General features: G+C 39.3%; 1 protein-coding gene across 5 annotated transcripts; it reads left to right on the plus strand.

Moving 5' to 3' along the window:
• The first annotated feature begins 247 nt into the window (after window positions 1-247).
• Window positions 248-13,532, plus strand: RBM17 (RNA binding motif protein 17). 5 transcript variants are annotated; one of them, XM_040546429.1, is made up of 12 exons: window positions 248-337; window positions 1,890-2,030; window positions 3,492-3,608; window positions 4,513-4,679; window positions 6,097-6,194; window positions 7,169-7,225; window positions 9,360-9,501; window positions 11,138-11,289; window positions 12,008-12,081; window positions 12,468-12,566; window positions 13,035-13,107; window positions 13,253-13,532. In XM_040546429.1, the coding sequence occupies exons 2-12, from the start codon at window positions 1,908-1,910 to the stop codon at window positions 13,354-13,356; spliced, it is 1,206 nt and encodes a 401-aa protein (XP_040402363.1). In that variant the 5' UTR covers window positions 248-337; window positions 1,890-1,907; the 3' UTR covers window positions 13,357-13,532. The 5 variants fall into 5 exon arrangements, with proteins under 5 accessions (XP_040402363.1, XP_040402333.1, XP_040402353.1 ...); XM_040546399.1 differs by having other exon boundaries at window positions 259-337; window positions 12,005-12,081; XM_040546419.1 differs by having other exon boundaries at window positions 259-337; window positions 6,100-6,194; window positions 12,005-12,081.
• Window positions 13,533-15,450: the final 1,918 nt, after the last annotated feature.

Below are 15,450 nucleotides of genomic sequence, written 5' to 3' on the forward strand. Positions count from 1 at the left end.
CCAGGGAGGTGGTGGAGTCACCGTCCCTGGGGGTGTTCAAGGAAAGGTTGGACGTGGTGCTTAGGGACATGGTTTAGTGGATGATAGTGGTTGTAGGGCGATGGTTGGACCAGATGATCTTGGAAGGCTTTTCCAACCTTAATGACTCCATATTCTAACTGGGATTCGGGGAAACACCGCGGCGTGAAAGGAAACGGGATGGCGGCCGCTCCCTCCTCCCGCCGCCAGGGGGCTGTAAAATGGCGGCGGGGCGGGCGGCGGGGCGCAGGCGCGGCCGCCCTGAGGGGAGCCGCTTCCCGGCTGCCTCAGCGGCCGGCTAATGGCGGCGCCGTGACGGGTGAGCGGCGGCCAGGCGGGCCCCGGCCGGTTCTGCATGCCCGGGGAGGCCGCCTTCGGGCTCCGGGGATGCGGGGAGGGAGGGGAGGGCGTTGGGTGAGGTGCGACGAGGGCGGCCGGTACCCTCCGGCTGCTCCCCTCGGGGGAGGGTTGTAGGCCTGTGGGTGGGGGGGGGTTCCCTCAGGCCTCGGCCCCTGCGTGGGCAGAAGCAGCAGGCTGCTTTTTTGTGTTATCGTGGTTATGGTGCCTCTGCTTGGCTCTCTGCCCCCCGTTTGGCACCTTCTCCGCGTCCGTGTGGCAGGCAGGAGTTCAGTTAGTGCCTTGTTTTCAGCCTGTTCCCATGTGCATCAAAATGTGTCCCCTGTATGTACCCCTGCCTGTGCCTATGTTTATAATAACCCCAATAATCCTGCCTTTTTCAGAGAATGTGTTATTTTCTTGGTGAATTGTGTTCTACTGAGCCCTGATTGTTCCCATTCCCCTGCAGGATGAAATCTGCGTTTTCTCTTTTTTTTTAAATTTTTGCTGAGCATGTCCCCCTTTGGGATTACTGTCTCCTGCATCTAAGACACTTCACATAGATTTAAACGCATCTAGGAGAGATCTCTAGCTGAGCAGGTTCCCTGAAACATAACTATCTGTCACGTCTGTGGGAGCAAGGCCTTATTCTAATGAGTCTGTAATGTTTCACGGAAGAACGTTTATCAGTAATGTTCATTCTTGCAGTAAAGTAGAAAGTTAAAGCTTTTGGCTGGAGAGAGACTGTAATCCAGGGCTAACAGAGGCTAAATAATTGCCTTACAGATTGTTCCACAGGTAATAGACCTCTGTTTACATTCACATTTTCTCTCCTTCCTTTCATGTTAGGCACAGTATCAGACAAAGTGATATATTTCATGTCACGTCACTGATGTTGTTACTTAGCTAATTTATATATATATATATATTTCTGTGTCTGTTCAATGTATTTGTTAGGCCTTTACATGCTGTGAAAATAGTTACTTAAAAATAATTTGACAAAGAATGCTCTGGCAAGTATAATTATTATAAGAAAGATATTCTTTTTCAGCCTACACTGATGCAAAAAGTAGTGATGTTTACAAAGATGATTGGAACGTTGATATGTTTGTGCAGATAACTTTAATGTCAGGAGAGACAGGAGTTATTTTGTCTGGATCTGAAAGTCTTGCAGCTTGTGTAGTACTTGATGTTGGATTTCGTGGGCAACCTCCAAATGTTGGCATGGACTACAGTGTAGCTTCAGAACTTGAAATGATTGGTATCTAAAGCTACAAATGTAATTTTGGAAAGTTTCTGGCACCTGTTAACATTTGGAGAGTATTCATTACCTTTTGAAAGAGTTATTTTTGCACAGCCTTACCTATAGTCTGTATGTTTGCTACTAAGCAGAAAAACGTTATCACTTGGAATTCTCTCTGGTTTGGAAAAAAAGATTTCAAAATACATTGTACAGACATATCCACAGTAGTAGCAACTATGTACTGGGTGTAAGATTTGTTAAATAATCTGACTTATATATTTTTGTTTTGTAGCTTTAAATTGAAGAGAAAATGTCACTTTATGATGATTTGGGAGTTGAGACCAGCGATTCCAAAACAGAAGGCTGGTCCAAAAATTTCAAACTACTGCAGTCTCAATTGCAGGTGAAGAAGGCAGCTCTCACTCAAGCAAAGGTATAGTACCTTTGTAATTTTGCTTTCTATTATTAAAACATCTCTTAATAGAAGTTTTTGACCTTAGGATACTGATTTGGGGTAATTTAGGATTTGTCTAACAGTTTGTAGCAAGGAGCCTAGCAAAACAGGTGGGGGGAAAACAAGATGCCTGTTTTTTGAAGTGTGTTCTAGGAAGTCTTGCAAGACTAAAATTGAACAAAGAAGTGATGTGTTTGCTGTGAGCCTCAAATCTTGTTACTTGGAGAGCCAAAAGTTCTCCTTAACTTTGAAGATAATGAAATTAAGCAGTTTTTTTTTTTTTTTTCAGAGTAGGCAAGGGTCATACTGCACTTGATAGTTGTTAGTACTGGTTGTTGGTCATTCTTTGCATTTGTATCAATTGTTATTTACCTACTTGCCTCATTTTATGCTTGTTGTTTTAAATGGGTTTAGGTACTAATGTGCAAATTGTTGTGCTTTGGAAATTTTTGCAGAAAATATATCAAGTATGCAAGAGAGAAAAGGAGTGCAAGCTAATTCCTTGAGCTTCAACTATGACAGAGCCATTTTCTTTTTATTGCTACAGTATTTCACCCAGTTTCTTTAAACAGTGTTGATTGTTTGGTTCATGTGAGACACATCTATGTTCTCTGTGGTCTGAAGGGTCAAGAGTGAGATTACTTAATTAAAAAAAGTAGTAGTGATACAGATACAGAATAATTATCTAAGCATAGCATTTTTTTTTCTTTGCTGGATTTACTCCTAATTTATGCTGATAAAGTTGAGAGCAGGATTTTGTTAGTTGGAAGAGCCTGCATGAATGAGATCTGAAATGTCTACTCTATTAGGTATTTTTTATAATAGTAACAGAAGAATAGAATACGATTGGAAAATTGAAAATTCAAAATAGTTTGATACATTTTATTAGATGGAAAAATACGACAAACACTAGAATTTGTTGTTAGAATAATTCTGAGCCCTTTCTTAAAAAACTCAACTCGAGAGATCACCTGAACTTCTGATACATGGTTTTGGTCCTAGTCCAAACCATTTACTGTATGTTTTAGTACATATGCAAGCAAAGTTTGATCCCTCTCGCTTAAAAAGGGGAAGGTCTGCACTGGTTTAACTGAAGCTTTCTTTGAAGTATTGCATCAGATCTGTATTTGTGTAGTAGTTTTATAACCATAGTTGACAAACATCTGGCTTCAAGCTGAGTTGGCCTTTGCCACCACTAAGATATGAAATAAGCTAAGTTACCCACATCAGAAACATTTATGAGAAATATTGAGAATTACTGTATGTTGGTAAGTTTAAAATAAATGATATGTCGAGCTTTGCACAGTGAAGGATCTGATACTGGTTTTTATCCTTTAAAAAAGAAATTGGAGAATTCATCTTCAAGTATATAAATAAAGCTGCTTTTTAGAAAGCTATTTTGTTATATTTTGGACATTTTATATTTTGGTCATTTTTTAGAGTCAGAGAACAAAACAAACAACAGTCCTTGCTCCAGTGATTGACCTGAAACGAGGCAGCTCTTCTGACGAGAGACAGATTGTGGACACTCCACCTCATGTAGCAGCTGGGTTAAAGGTGAGACCGAAGCAGATTAAAAGTTCATCTGTTAACAGATTTTTCTGAATTGCAATTCTTTGACTGCAATTTATTTTCGAATCGTCTTTCCAAGTGTTTAGAGAAGTGACCAGTTTCTGAAATTGATTTCCTCTGCTTAGGGGATCTTAAATGAGTGAATATCTCAGTTTGATAGGGACTTCTATGTGATACAGCGTGGAAGTACCCAGATGAAAGCACAGTTAAAATAAAACATTCCTTCTTGCATATTTCTGCTGGACAGCTTCACAGTATTTTGCAAAATGACAGTTTGGTCAGGTAAATAATGAAGGTAACTATAATTGCACCAGTGTTGGAACTAGACCGTTATATTAATAGTTATTAAAAATTGATGGCTTTTGTTTTGTTTTTTAAATTGGGCTTTTCGTGGTAAATAATTCAGAGAAACTTTGTCCCTGAAACTTTTTGAAAGGTGATGGTTCTGAAATAGTTCTTTCAGATAAGAGGAGAACTGTATGTCTATCTTTGGTATTGTATTAGTAGCAGATGATGAAAAAGACTAATGACATAGTTTGGAAGGACCCCTTGCAGATGATTGCAACAGCAAGACATATTTTCTAGTATGAATGAATGAATATTGAAAAATTCTTGTCCACGTCAATTTGCTGCTGATTTGTTTGATGGGGGGATTCTTTCTTCATGGAAAAATTTGAGATGGTGAAAGACTAGGTGAAATGTTTTGAAGTAAAGCAAAGATTTCTTCCAATGCCAATAGGATTGGGATATTATTACTTAAATTGTGTAAATTAGGAATTGAGTTCTCTGGGTTGGGAGTGAGAAGGAAGCGTTAAACTTTGTGTCCAACTAGATGTTGTTTTCAGATCTCACCTGACAAACATCACTGCTCTCCTTTTTCTCTTGTAAGGATCCTGTACCAAGTGGTTTTTCTGCGGGAGATGTATTGATTCCTTTGGCAGATGAGTATGATCCTATGTTTCCAAATGATTATGAAAAAGTGGTAAAGCGTCAGAGAGAGGAACGACAGAGGCAGCGTGAGCTGGAGAGGCAAAAGGAGATTGAAGAAAGAGAAAAGTAAGGCTTCGGTTTTAACTTGTGGCATATTGACTGTTAGGTAAAGAATAGTTACGTAAAGATTGATGTTTGTTTTCATTCCTCTGAAGAGTTTCAGGGATTTTTTTTAATTGAAAAATATTTTATGCTTTCAGATACAAGCACAATTTTTTTAAATTAATGTATTTTAGTTCTTTTGCTAAAATCACCTAACATAGCAGAGTCATAGGATTTATCATGTTTACATCCTCTTTGGCTCGTAATGAGCAATCTGAAAGACACTTGCCAAATTTGTTTATATTTACTGTTTTTCAATACTAGCAGCAGTATTTGGGTACTTCATTCATTGACATCAGACCTTGACCTCACAGATATTTTAGAGTATTTGATGTCAGCATAACCTGACTTCAGAAATACCTTTCAGTGCTCATCATGATAAATCATTTTTTTCTGCTTTTACATATGCCAGACTGACAAGTGAATCCATTTCAGTTTTAAAGACACAGCTTGCACTGCCTTTGAGAGGCATAGTTTCCTTTTTTTTTTTTAAATATTCTACACTCAGTTTAAGTAAGTTAATTGTATATTTATTACTCTTCTGTCTCTGGACAAAAGAAAACGCTACTTATTTTTAGACATCTCAATGCCCTTTCCCTGGAATAAGAAATCTTTTTAATCTTATTAAAGAAGTTGAATGCAGATTCAGTGTTCTATTGAAGTAGGTGGTAAACATCTGCCAGCCAGACAATAAGATACTACTTGTTCATTTTAAATGAAATTAATAAGCAATTTAATCATGTTATGAATTGCCTGAAGTCTGTGGAGTTAGAGGAGGCATATTTTATCTCCCTGTGTAGACCGTGGAAGTTAATATTTCTAGTTATTTGGCCTCTTCTGTCTTTTGTTAGTTATATTCATTATTCTGGTGGAGGATGAGTGCCTGAGGCTCTGTCGTACTTTTCTCTAACTAGCACACAGGATCTTAGATTTCTGGGTTGGCATTTCCACAGTTTTGGTGTTGATTGCTATTTAGTCAAGACCGTAACTTAGTACAAGCAGGGTGATCATTTAAGGTTTCTGTTACCTTCCTGTTGCTTGTATCCAACACCTCTTAATTGTAGTCATTCAGTCAGTGTAGTCAGTTTGGACTAGACTCACTCATATGCTTCCTCGTTTCCATATATTCTCCTTGGCTGGCTTGCAAGTGGAAAATAATCTTCTTCCTTGGAATCCATCGTATGTTTTAGAAAAAATATTCTATAAGGATAAAAGCAAAAAAAAAAAAAAGCTGAAAACAAAGGTGTTTACTTACAGCTCTATGAAAAACATGTTATGCCAATTAGAGCGTAGCTGTGTAATTCACACAGCAAAGGTGGTGGTATCATGAATTAAAGCAGAGTCAACTTTGTTTCTTATCCTAACTTACTGTGTCTCCTAGAAGACGTAAAGACAGACATGAAGCCAGTGGGTTTTCAAGAAGACCAGATCCAGATTCTGATGAAGATGAAGATTACGAAAGGGAGAGAAGAAAAAGAAGTAAGGGAGTTGTTCATTTTATTCGTGGGGGGAAAGAAAAGGAGAAATATGGGGAAGTTCACAGTCCTCTATTCATGTGTATCTCTGTTCTCAGCTGAGAGGCGTGCTGTTACTTCTGAGCCTTTAGAATAAACCTAGCATTTTATTACGTCATAACTATTTTAATACAGAAAGCGTTTTTTTTTTCCCATGGAGGGAGATGTCAGTTTAATTACTGGTGGAAAAAACCCTATTCACACTGCTTTGTTGATACCTATTTTAAGTTTCTGCATGCTGTGTAGGTTCCAGGAAAGAAGGGAAAGATGAGATTTAATCAGGCTATGAGAATCACAGTTGAGTTTTCACTGTTAGTGCTCGCCATTCCTGTATTTGTTATCTGAATACCTTTAGAACTAGTTAGCAAGACGTGGATCTAGGTAATGACGTATCTTTGCATAAACAAAATTAAATTTTGTTCTTTTCAGCAACAAAGTTACAGTAAATAATTCAGCTCGGGTTTTATTTTAGAAAAGAAAATTTCTGATAAAGGACATTTAAAACATTTGCTCTACCTTGGAAGTTTGGGACTACGTTAAAATATTGTGCATTAAAATAGCAAAGGGGCTTTGTACTGTGCTCTTAGCGAAGTGTAGTTAATCTTGCACAGACTACCTTCTTCGTTTGCCTTAACTGAACAGTTGTAGAACTGAAGGTTTGTTTCCCTTGCAGTCTTTAATTTTGAAATCCTATGGAGTATGTTTATTAAAGATACAATATGTAGTACGTCCCAGCAGTGTGATGTTGCCTCCTCTGACGTGCCTTTCATTTGTTTCTAGTTAGTAACTCCGACTCCTCGGTTGCTGCTTTTCTGTTTACGGTGATGCATGTTAAGAGTTGGCTGGCAAGGAGCCAGCAGCTGTGTTAAAATTCAGCGAAGCTATTCCAAGCAGCAGAACCTAACCATACAAACATGTTCTCTTCCGTTTTCTTCATAGGTATGGGAGGGGCTGCTATTGCACCACCCACTTCTCTTGTTGAGAAGGACAAAGAACGTAAGTACAACAAACTTTTTTTTTCTGAAACCTGGTAATGTTGCTTGATGTTCACTCAACCTTCTAGTCAGTTAAGTCATCCTGCCATTCTTCTCATGTGGTTCTTTCTGATCCAAGGACCTGTACTAGTTATTTGTTGATGGGGGAGAGGCTGTAGGGAGCCTGTGATATTACTGTTTCACATCTCTGTTCTAAAGGATAGTTTCTGTATTGCTATGGAAGCATTTTAGCAGGCTGGTTTTTTTTAGTGACTTTTTACTCAGGTAGATGGTGATAGGATGAGGAGGGATGATTTTAAACTACAAGGGGGGAGATTTAGATTAGATGTTAGGAGAAAATTCTTCGCTCTGAGGGTAGTGAGGCATTGGAACAGGTTGCCCAGAGAAGCTGTGGATGCCCCATCCCTGGAAAGTTCAGTGCCAGGCTCGATGAGGCCCTGAGCAACCCGATCTAGTGGGTGGTGCCCCTGCCTATGGCAGGGTGGTTGGAACTAGATGGTCTTTAAGGTCCCTTCCAACGTGAGCCACTCTATGATTTGTGACGTAAATGAAGAAATGTTGCAGATAGATTTCTTTAGGTAAGTTAGAAACCTCGGCAGTACAGAGAGAGATTTTTTTCCATTGTCCTTTGTACTTTATGAATGCTTTTTCTAACGTGGTCATGCACTACGGACAGTTTTGTAAGTCTTCAGTGGATGCGTTATCTACTGAAGAGTTGGTTGTGTGTCTGCTAGGGTTTCACTTAGTGAATTTAGGTTGACGGTTGGAGTTGTCCACTAGATGGCATAATCTTGCCGAAAGAACAAAACTGCTCTTCTTTTTTGCGTGTCTGATTATTTTACATTTTTAAATTATACAACATGCTCGTTATTTTATGTTGTTAAAAATAATGAAAAAGCATATTGTGCACCTAAAAGACTTCCCTTTGGAAGTCCAGTTTTTATTTAAGAGAAGATTTAAATAAAAAATGAAGCTTCGCAGAGTAAGTGAATGATATAACAGTGAAAGCATTTGAAGTGTGTAAACACTAAAAACAGAAAGAGATTGTTTTGAGTCAGTAATTAAGAGCAGTTGAGTGGTGTCAAGGAAAAATAAATATAGGCTGGAAATGGTAGAAATATCGTAAGGGGGAGAGCTCTCAAAAAGTGAGATGATCTCACGGAAATCTTTGTACTGCTTGTTACTCGACACCCAAAGCTAGGCTGGAAAAACCTCAGAAGATATTACTGTAGCAGAAGTCCCATAGTCCAGTCCGTCTGCTGCTTAAATAGGGATTTTTTTTTCCTCATACAGTGTTCTCAAACTTCACATCTGACATTGGAAAGTTACAAACACTAGTTCACAAGAAAATAATCTATAATGAAGTCAGTGTAAAAGTCCATAGATACATTCCAAAGTGTGTTCGGCATATTTTCTTTAGTGTTCTGTAGGTTGTTTTTGTTTTTTTTTTACTTTTTTCAGTTTGACTTGTCAGTAGAAGATAGTACAATAATCTAATCAGTATGATGTATATATTATATACACGTCCATCCCCCAGAAAACATTTCAGTTCAAAATTTGTCAGTAAGATCTCTTAAGGCTGTGCAAACATTTTGCTTTGAATTTAGTTTTCTGAGAGACTGATTTCTCCTTTGTGTAAATGTACAGTGTTCTTTTCTTCGCAGCCCTCAGGCCCCAGGCTGTGTGCATTGATAAAATTTTTTGTCATAATCATGTTCTGATGAATGGAGCTTTAAGTTTGCTTGTACTCTGTCTAGATAAACTAATTGTAGTGCAGGTGGCCTCTTAATGTTTCTTTTTGTCACTTGATAAGTAAGAGTTATCTATACAAACTCCTGTATACAAACTCATTCTATGAGGAAAATCCAGAATAACTCTTTAAATCTTGGTTGGTGAAGGGGGTGGAGAGGGAAGGAGATGGAGATGTGGGGATGTTAAAGCTGCATATGCAAAGAAAATATTATTCTGATTTGGATTTGTGTGGACTTTGTTAGTATTAAAGGAGAAAAAAAAAATACAATTTGCAGATGGAGATCTTTCTCTGGATTAAATTTGAAGGTACAGTGCTGTAGTGTTCATAACAAATAGGTAGTTCAGCATAGTTTAGTGAATAAGCAAGTGTCTCTTTTCTTCAGCTGTAGCATCATTCCCATTCGAAGAGGAGTCAAGACCTCGGGCACCATCTTCTAAAGCAGCTATTCCTCCTCCAGTGTATGATGAGCCAGACAGACCTCGTTCCCCCACGGGACCTAGCAACTCTTTCCTTGCTAACATGGGGTAAATGTTTGACATGTTTACATTCTGTGGAAAAAAAAAAAATATTAGAAGGTGGTGGAAACCAAAAGTTAAAATAGTTGTCCGTAGAGAAGAACACAACCCATTGCATGTGTATGGTTAGTCTGAGTGCAAGTAGTCCTAACTGACCGGATGCAGAAAAAGCAGTGGATTTACTTGAATGAGAGAAATGCATTTGAGGTGGCTGTGTTCGAGGCTGTGCTTTCAGGGTAAGTTTTGGAGCCACGTTCCAGTATGAAGTGTTTATGGCTTGTACAAGCCAAGCTAATGTAGTTTGCAGGAAAGCACAGATGGCATTTTAGGTCCTCTAGGTTTCTTTTCCAGCTTTGTCCTAAATTTGTTACGTACCAAAGGAAACCATTTCAACTCTGGTTTGTTTGTTTGTTTCTTCCAAAATTCAAAGCACATTTGCATGATTGTGGCAGCAGCTGTGGCTGCAAATCTATCTGTTCACTTTTCTGCCTTGGGTTAGCGTTGTGTGTAATGCTTGTGTTACTACTGTGGTGGCAAAGTGAAGTCAAAATTATAGTTAAAAACAGCTTAGAAAACCCATTTGAAAGGTGCAGTGGTTAGCTATGGCCCCCTTATCAGTCATATTGAGTGTTGCAGAAGTGCAGCCTCGTGATCCAGATTGCATGCAGGAGGAACACAGCCCTAAAATCATGGTTTATTACATTATTACACTACATTTTTGGTTTTGGAGACAGTTTTTCATGCAGCTTTTTTTTAATGGAAACACATTTTTTTTACATTGCTCAGAAAAATTATAAATTAGTAGTGCTGGTGGACCAATTTATGTATTGTTACTGCCTCTAGTTAGCTCTACCCTGGAGCCTGCACTTCACTGAAAGAAGTGCTAAAAATATTACCTAACCTGTCTTATTCTGACTACACAGTTGTCTGCTGCTTATTTTACGACTCAGTGTCCTGACCTTTAAGCACTGCATAGACTTTTTAGCCTTTTTTTAATGGGCCTTTGTATGTTTCATATGGTATGGCTAGAAAATGGTCGTGTAGTCACTGATCCGAAGTTTTCTGTGCAACATGTCTGTTGGTAAAATGGGGGTGACCGAGAGTAGAATATTTACTGCGGTGTAAACTGCTGCACCATGACATTTCTTTTATGCCTTGCCCCGTCCAGCAAAGGTTGCCGAAGAAATACCAACAAAGATGGTACTTTTAAATAGATGAGGGAATCATTGCCTCTCTGAGTTCCTGACAATTCAGAAAGGAGAGACATGTAAATCAATTCTAAGAATATCCAGGTTGTCATAGGAAGGGCTAGCAAAGCTGTGTACTTTGGAGCTTATGTAGAGTTCAAAACAATAGATAGTAGGAGTAATCTAATGTGGGAAACAGATGGTTCCTCATCTGCCTTTTCTCTCAAGCTTTTGATACCAGCCACTGACAAAGATAAGAAACTGAGCTAAATGGACCTTGATGTAATATGTTGTGTGACTTACTGTGGAGTTTATGATGCTGACTTGCACTGCTAATAGGAGTTTGGCTGTGTTTGGAAAAGTATGAACAACTTTTGAGTATTTGAGCACTCTTGAGAAAAGCAGTGGTGATGTTCTTGTGAGAAACCTTTACTAACTGATGCTTTTTCTTTTTGCAGAGGGACAGTAGCTCATAAAATCATGCAGAAGTATGGTTTCAGAGAGGGTCAGGGGCTGGGAAAGCATGAACAGGGGCTGAGCACAGCACTGTCAGTAGAGAAAACAAGCAAGAGGGGTGGCAAGATCATTGTTGGCGATGCTACAGAGAAAGGTAATTTTGTCCTGTGTCAATAAGTTTGTAAAAAAAAAAAAAAAAAAAAAATGGTCGGGGAAATAATAGCTCAGGCTCAGTGGGAGCTCCTGGATTTCTGTTTGCCATCTGTCCTAGCAGCAAATGCTAGTTAGTTGGAAGAATGACTCCTGTTCCTTCCTGTGGAAATTCATCTTTCTTGGGGGTGATTTTCTACGAATTATTTTAGCTCATTCTCCCCTTTCCCTATCAGCTGTCCTCCTTTAGTGTTCAGAAGCCTCTGCCTGTACCTTCTCTTCAAGGGGTGATTCTGCTCTGCTTCTCTGGTTTTCTCCATGTCATGGGCATTAGATACTATCCTCGTTTCCCTGCTGTTGTTGGATCTAGAGACAACATTTAGGCTTACTAGAACAGCACTTCTGCCTTAGCACAAGTGTTGGAAGTCAGGAGATCTGATTTTTTAGTTCTTAGTGGATCTCTTGCAATTTTGAACTTACAAATGACTTCTGTGAAAGAAATAGTACATTGTCTCTGTTCTCTGTGGCAATGATTTTTCTGCTTATTGTCCTTCCAAATAGCTACAAGTTCTGAAAAAACTCCTCACCAATATGAAACTGCATTTACTGGCTTTTATTTCACTGCTAGATAACAGTAAGATTTGATAAAAGGCCCCGTGTGAGCTTTAAATCTGCTTCAGCCTTAAATTATTCCATGATTCACTTTTCTCTCTTCATAGCAGATGCAACCAAGAAAACGGATTCTAACCCGTTGACTGAGATACTGAAATGCCCAACTAAAGTGGTGTTACTAAGGGTGAGTTGTGAGTAAGGGGTCGTGTCTTGATATTTTCAGTGTACACAACTGGTTTAAATGCTTTAACCTGTGCTCCTATTACAGCAACTGTACAAGCTTGGACAATTCTGTCCTGCACCTACATAGTGATCTGTGGAGAAAATATGCGTTCCTGAGATATGAGTTGTGACTATAAATCAACGCTGATTTAGATTACACAGTGACCACGTCACAGTGTCTCAGTCCTAGGGAACTATCTAGCCCTGTGGCAATTGACAGAATGGTTTTTGACCTGGTAAACACAAGCATAGGGAATTCATGTTCACAGCTGCATGCATCCATGATCTGTTGACGTAACTGTCTCTTCAGACAACATCCAATGTGTTGTTTATCGTTTAAACTTTCAGAACATGGTAGGTGCTGGGGAGGTGGATGAAGATCTAGAAGTTGAAACAAAGGAAGAATGTGAAAAATACGGCAAGGTTGGGAAGTGTGTCATCTTTGAGGTAAGGGATGGTCTCTCTGGCTGCTCCAAAAGTGAACTGGGTATCTGTCTCACAGGACTGGAATGCTACTGCTGTACAGAAGGGGCATAGATTAGAAGATCTGACGGGGTCATTTGCTCTGTAGTGATTCTATATTTTTGATATATGTAAGGTACAAACTTTTAATGTCAGAAAATGGGCAAAATCCCTGGGTGTTGTGGTTTTGGAACCTTCTTAGTTCCTCCTGCTAAATTAGGCTTTGAGTTGTTTATAGGGTTAGGTTGTAGAAGCTTCTCAATCCAGTTGATCTGAAAGATTTTCTTAGAGAAAGGGGACACGAGTTTGGCAGTATTCAACCTCCCTTTGGCAACTGGAGAATTGAATTATACCTGCTTATTTTCGTAGTGTTCTTCTCACTACTTCTGTGAAGAACAGTAAGGTAAAACAATAGTTTTATTACTGTTCTAATCACTTTTTTTTTTTTTTTAGATTCCTGGTGCCCCTGATGATGAAGCTGTAAGAATATTTTTAGAGTTTGAACGGGTTGAATCTGCAATTAAAGGTAGGTTACTAAATTGTGTCACAGTAATTTTGGAGTTCTCTTCTTCAAAGAGATTAAACAGGCCCACTCATTAAACTGTTTAGCTAAAGAAATCTTTAGTTTACTGAGTTGCTGCTTGCTGACCTGTTTCTGGTTTCAATTTCAGCTGTTGTGGATCTAAATGGAAGATACTTCGGAGGCCGAGTGGTGAAGGCTTGTTTCTACAACCTGGACAAGTTCAGAGTACTGGATCTGGCAGAGCAAGTTTGACTTTAAAAATCTAGCTCGAGGTGTCACTGTTTTGGCAATCATGTTTTCAGCAGTAGGCTGGGAATAAAGAAGAGAAAGCAGCTTTCCTAGCAAACTGGAAACAAGCCTCATTGAATGGATTTTTCGCATTCGTTGTGACTTCATTTTTTTTGTAATATAAAGCCCTTTGAAAGTAAGATTCACGTCTGTGTGTTTTTGAATTGCACAATTCTGCTTATTGCTCTGGGAATCCTGTTTTTTTGAGCTTTCAGATGACTTCATTCATTTGAAATCCCACTTCTGAGGAAATGCTTTGTCTGTATTCCTGCTTTCCTTGTTCTGGTGCTTCATCACGGAGTCCCTGTGCTGCATCCACAATAAGTGGGAAGCTTTGGAAAAGGACTGTGTGCTATCATGCTTCTCTTTCCCGATGATATGTCTGAGTTCCAGCCTTGCTCATAAGTCCTCCGCCTCTGCACATCAGAGTGATTTGGGGTCGTTGGACAGTTGGCAGCTAGTTTGTTCTCTCCTGACTCCAGGACAATACTTCCTATGCCAGAATGGAGAGTAGAGTAACAAGCAATGAGTCTGTATTTCTTCCCAAATCCAAAGAAAATACACGTTTAACCCAGGGAAATGGAAGGAGGAAGGAATTTAAAATACTTAACCATTTGAATTGGAATGAGTGGACTGTTAGCAGATGCTCTGTACTGTCAGGCAGTCTTTGCTAGAAGTATCCAGAGTTAACTGACTACAGACTGTTGTTGAAATGCTATAGGTAGAACTGAAACTCATTCTTGTACCTGGCCAGCTGTCAGAGTCTCACTTCCTCTGATGTCATGTGTAGGTAACTAATTTTTGTATAATTGATTCACGCCTCAATAGGAAGCAGTGGAAGAAAATTCTCATAAAATCCGAAGAGTGGAAAAACTAAACTTCTAAACACTACAACTTTTCAATCTGATGTAAAATAACACATAGCATTCTGCTCCAGGTTTTACATTCGCTTTTTGTTTGGGAACAGTATGCGACTAAGAGGTGGCTAGGCAATGGTGGGGATCGTCTCTGCTCCATTGCATCTAGAATTGCCACTGAAATTGTATGGATATTAAAACAGAAGAGAGCTCCGAGGGCATTTTAGCTGTTTGGAGGTTGATGCTGGATGTCTTTTTCCTGTTATACACATGTACTGGGGAGGGGATATAGACCTGTAGTTGATCAATGCTGTGAGTATCTCCAGTTACTGCCCTTTTATTAAGTTTTGGCTGCAGATCCATATGGCAAACCCGTGGTCTTGTTTTCCGCTTACTTTGTCTGTTTGTGTTCCAACAACCTCTGTACAAACATTTGCCTGTAAAACAGAAAACGATTTTTAAAAAAAACTTGTATTTTACCTGCCGTGTGTCAGCTTCCTTACTGTCCTCTTCTGTTGCCTGCCCTCCAAGTTGGTCACTTCTACGACGTGTGCTGTTGTTGGCAATAGCTGCAGTCCTCTACTAGAAAAACCTCGCTGCAGCAGAGGTGAAGAACCAGCCTGAGTAACACTAAAACCACAGGACTTGGGGCAATAACAGAATCCACAGTGTGTTATTGACTCTGCTGTCAGTTTTCTCTTTGACCTTGAGCAACACATTAAAGCCCTTGCTACTGTGTAGGAAAATGAAGAAATTAGCCTAATACGAATTAGCATGGATTTGCTTACAGGAGTCACATAATTTGAATGTCACTCTGCGGAAAGTTACCCGCTGGTAACCCATTTAGTTACCCGCTGGTAACCCATTTAGTGTGATCTGAACTTAGCTTGAAATATGACTTGGCTTTGAGCAACATGATTTATTTACAGCTTTTCTTTCAGCAAACACTGCTGTTCTGAGTGACTAGCCGTGAGCATTTCCTGAAGTATACAGACTGTTGTTTTTGTCTTCTAATTAGCTGTTCTACCTTTTTCTCTGTAATACCAGCTTCCAGTTTAGTGTGTTTGAGGTTGTCTTTTTTCTAGGAGCCGCTTTACTGGCAAGCTCTGTACCATTTAGTCATAAAACTCCCTTATTGCTGACGACTAGTGACTAATATTTATCTCTGGAAACAGAGGGGAGGTGACTTATGGTTTAGTGA

The sequence above is a fragment of the Cygnus olor genome, chromosome 1 (assembly GCF_009769625.2).
Source record: "Cygnus olor isolate bCygOlo1 chromosome 1, bCygOlo1.pri.v2, whole genome shotgun sequence".
NCBI lineage: Eukaryota > Metazoa > Chordata > Aves > Anseriformes > Anatidae > Cygnus > Cygnus olor.